The sequence below is a fragment of the Eucalyptus grandis genome, chromosome 9 (genome assembly GCF_016545825.1).
Source record: "Eucalyptus grandis isolate ANBG69807.140 chromosome 9, ASM1654582v1, whole genome shotgun sequence".
Taxonomy (NCBI): Eukaryota; Viridiplantae; Streptophyta; class Magnoliopsida; order Myrtales; family Myrtaceae; genus Eucalyptus; species Eucalyptus grandis.
The window spans coordinates 43,713,220-43,716,834 of NC_052620.1; the positions used below are offsets into that span (position 1 = coordinate 43,713,220).

At 37.5% G+C, this 3,615-nt stretch overlaps 1 protein-coding gene across 1 annotated transcript; it reads left to right on the forward strand.

The window, feature by feature from the left end:
• Positions 1 to 1,109: 1,109 nt before the first annotated feature.
• LOC104420044 lies at positions 1,110 to 2,066 on the forward strand. The gene has a single exon (XM_010031944.3). The coding sequence runs from the start codon at positions 1,209 to 1,211 to the stop codon at positions 1,674 to 1,676; it is 468 nt and encodes a 155-aa protein (XP_010030246.1). The 5' UTR covers positions 1,110 to 1,208; the 3' UTR covers positions 1,677 to 2,066.
• The last annotated feature ends 1,549 nt before the right edge of the window (positions 2,067 to 3,615 follow it).

A 3,615-nucleotide genomic window follows, 5' to 3' on the forward strand; every position in this document is an offset into this window, starting at 1 on the left:
TTTCTACATTGTACTAGACAATTGATCCATAAATTTGCTTGCCAATGTAGAATAGAACTAAGTTTCTTGAAAATTGTTCTTGTCGATACAACTAATATTTGCAAAAGTAAAATCTAACATTGAAAAAGAAAACATATTGCCCACAATAAACAAAAACAAAACATGTGAAAATTTTAATTATGGCAACTAGATTCTACATGGAAATAAAAACGACCACAATTTTTAATTTCAATTGATTGGTCTTTTTGGTAAAATATGGGTGGACTTAGTCATTTATGGGTTGGATTTAGTGCCACCCTAAATGTACCTTACAAAATATACATATTGTAAATCAAAGCGAAAGAATACATAATTTTTTTTTTTTTTGGTCGGACAAGAATACATAATTGACTTAGCATGTAACTAATGAAGTTTGGCCCATTTTGAAAGTATTTGTATTGCAATTGTACGATCTCACTCGATGCAATTACAAGCCTATCCGATTGAACCCGCTAAAATTGATTAATGTATATCATTTAAGTAAAGAAGTTATATGTGTTATAAAATGTATAAATTGTTCGTTCATACAACACTCAATTTGCGTCCATTCGCTTTTCTTCGAAGATGTTTGTGTACCTCTAAGCTTATGAAGCGAAGCAGTCATGGCACTTTACTTTTCCATAGAAAGTTATTAGTCGCATTTGATATGAACTTTACTTGCATTCTTTTATCTTAGGCATGTGGCTTTCCACATTTTTAGTCAGAGAAACGGCATTTCAATTAGTAGCAAAAGTTTCTTTCAAAATCGGAGAAAAGATAACTATAATACGTATGTCCAAAGTTGCATTACTAAATATACGTACGAGATATGGAATTTGTTGGTTCCTCCTGTTCAAATTTTTTCGGACGAGGAACAAAGCGAGCGGACCGCATAAATCCTGACCTTTTTTTCTTCAAGAAGTATTACGGATAGGTGAAAATCACACGTGCACCCACGCCATTGAGGTCGGTTCGTGTTAGATGGAGTGAAGGGAAGAATTTCACTACTGAGAGGGATGGAGAATCCGCAAAAAGGACCGCCCACCTCTTACGAGTCGATCAAACATCTTTTTGATTCTTCGCCAAGCAAAGACTGCAGTCTCTTAGGAAACTATCATATTACCCACCCCTTTCTTCCTTCCTTCATAGAGCAACAACAAACAAAGAACAAAGTTTCGGCGGCTTCGCAAATGGGAAGCGAAATCAATCTGGGTGGACGTTCTTACGATCTGGCCATGTCGAAGAGAACCAGAAAGCCATTGAAACTCGAAGAGACCATCAGCGATATTTCAGTTACAGGCTTTGCCCGAAGTCAAGGCTCGGAAGCTTTTCTTGATCAAGAGAAAGGGATCACCGTAGAAGAATTGGCAAGTGACCGTCAAAGCTTGAAGCAACTCATTAATAGCGAGGGAAAACCACCGCTCGAATCGGGTGAGGAGAGACGGCGGAGTTCACTTGGCCACCACTTCACCGAAGAAGCAGTAACGCAACTTCAAGTGGTCAGGGTCAGGGCGAAGCAGAGACAGGGTGGTGCCGAAGGGATGAAACTCAAGGGAATGGTTAGTCGTTGTGCGAAGGTTTTGAGCCAATTAATTAAGGGACACCCACCACCCGCAGGAGGATCCAAGAAACAGCTCATCCTCCGTCTCACCAACTGAAGCTCTCTTCGAGCCACTTAGGGGAGGTCGTGTTCGGGGTAATCATGGAAATAGCCTCTCTATATTTCTAGCTAAAGCTGTCACCTCTGCCCTTTTCAGAACTCTACGATGGCACTACTCTCATTTACGACGTACCATATAAAAAATTGCTAGTTCTTAGTCCATTTTCCTACAGGTACATAAGATATGAGGGGAGCGGATGCCACTCGAAATCTAGGACCTCGATATTGAGATAGAGAGGTTTCTGTCGGCTGGACACAAAACTAGCCAACTTAGCATGCTAGGCTGGCTACTTTTGCATGTATTGTGTGGGCTACATTCTCGCGGATGAGCTGCTTTCTTGTCAAATGAGCCGTTAATCGTTTATTTTTTTACTGGCATTTTGGTTGCTTTGCGCCTGATATACTTTCCCAAAATCTTGAAGAAAAGCCAATAGCTTATGACCTCGATTAGGCCGAGAAGCCTAGGTGGATTTGGTTCTTCATTGGGCAGGATTGGTTGTTTAAAGTATGTTTGGGCCATATCATTCGAAACGTTGAACATGAAAATTAATGTCGCATGCCCATCTAAATGGCTAGACCGAAGGCCTTTTGGTGTCGAAAGTAATTGATCTTCATGCTGCTTTCTTGTCAAATGAGCCGTTAATCATTTATTCTTTTACTGGCATTTTGGTTGCTTTGCGCCTGATATACTTTCCCAAAATCTTGAAGAAAAGCCAATAGCTTATGACCTCGATTAGGCCGAGAAGTGGATTTGGTTCCTCATCTGGGCATGATTGGTTGTTTAAAGTATGTTTGGGCCATATCATTCGAAACGTTGAACATGAAATTAATGTCGCATGCCCATCTAAATGGCTAGACCGAAGGCCTTTTGGTGTCGAAAGTAATTGATCTTCATGCTGCCACCGGTTGAGATGTGATACATGCCTATGTATGGCATGCCAAAATGAAATCCCTAAGAATAAGCTAGAAGGATCCTTAGCTCGATCTTGTGCGTTTGGTTCACAATGCGTCTTGAGAACCCTTGATGTGCTAGTATGAATTTGTGGTGTCATGGTTCTCTTTTCGTGTCATGAGCATGTCTTGCCTCTACTAGTAAAACACTGGAAAAATTGTTCAATTACTCATAAATCTATTGTATATATGCCAATTCAACACAACACTTTTAATTTTTACCAATTTAGTCCTAAATTTTTGCATGAAACTATTACGTAGGATGGTCGATGACTAGAATGCTATGTTAGCGATTTTTAACAAAAATTGACCAAAGGATTATATTGAAATTTCATGCAAAAGTTTAGGACTAAATTGGAAAAATAAAAAAGTTTAGGACGGAATTGGCATCCACACAATAGATTAAGACTAATTGGGTAATTCTCTTGTAAAACACACATACTATTATATAAACTTCTGCCTATTGCACGCTTGCTAAACTTATGGAAATTTAATAGTATTATAACACCCACGTTAGTTATACTCGGGCATAAGTACTTCAAATTTGATCTTATATCAGGTATTTTCTTTGATCAATTAATAACGTAACACATCAAGAATAGTTTATATGCATAGATATGATTATTTTATTTCAAATTCACAATAATGAGTACAATATTCTTGTGATCTCTTACTAGATGGCTCAAGTTAATTATAGGATACGATTTTTCTTTTAAGTATTGTAAATTAAAGTCGTACTATGGTACATAAATTTTTATTGTTATAATGGTATTGATATAAAATCATGATTTCATTATTTTATAGTAACGCTGATTTGTTTGACATACCTTTAAGGACAATGACAATTTATACCGTCCGTTTATTGAATTATACAATATGCGTTCTCGTATATTACTAACAGTTCTTGCATGCTTGTATTTTATGTAATTTGTCTTTCATGAAATGCGTAATCAGAGTAGGAATATAGAGAGTCAAGAAATTGCGAC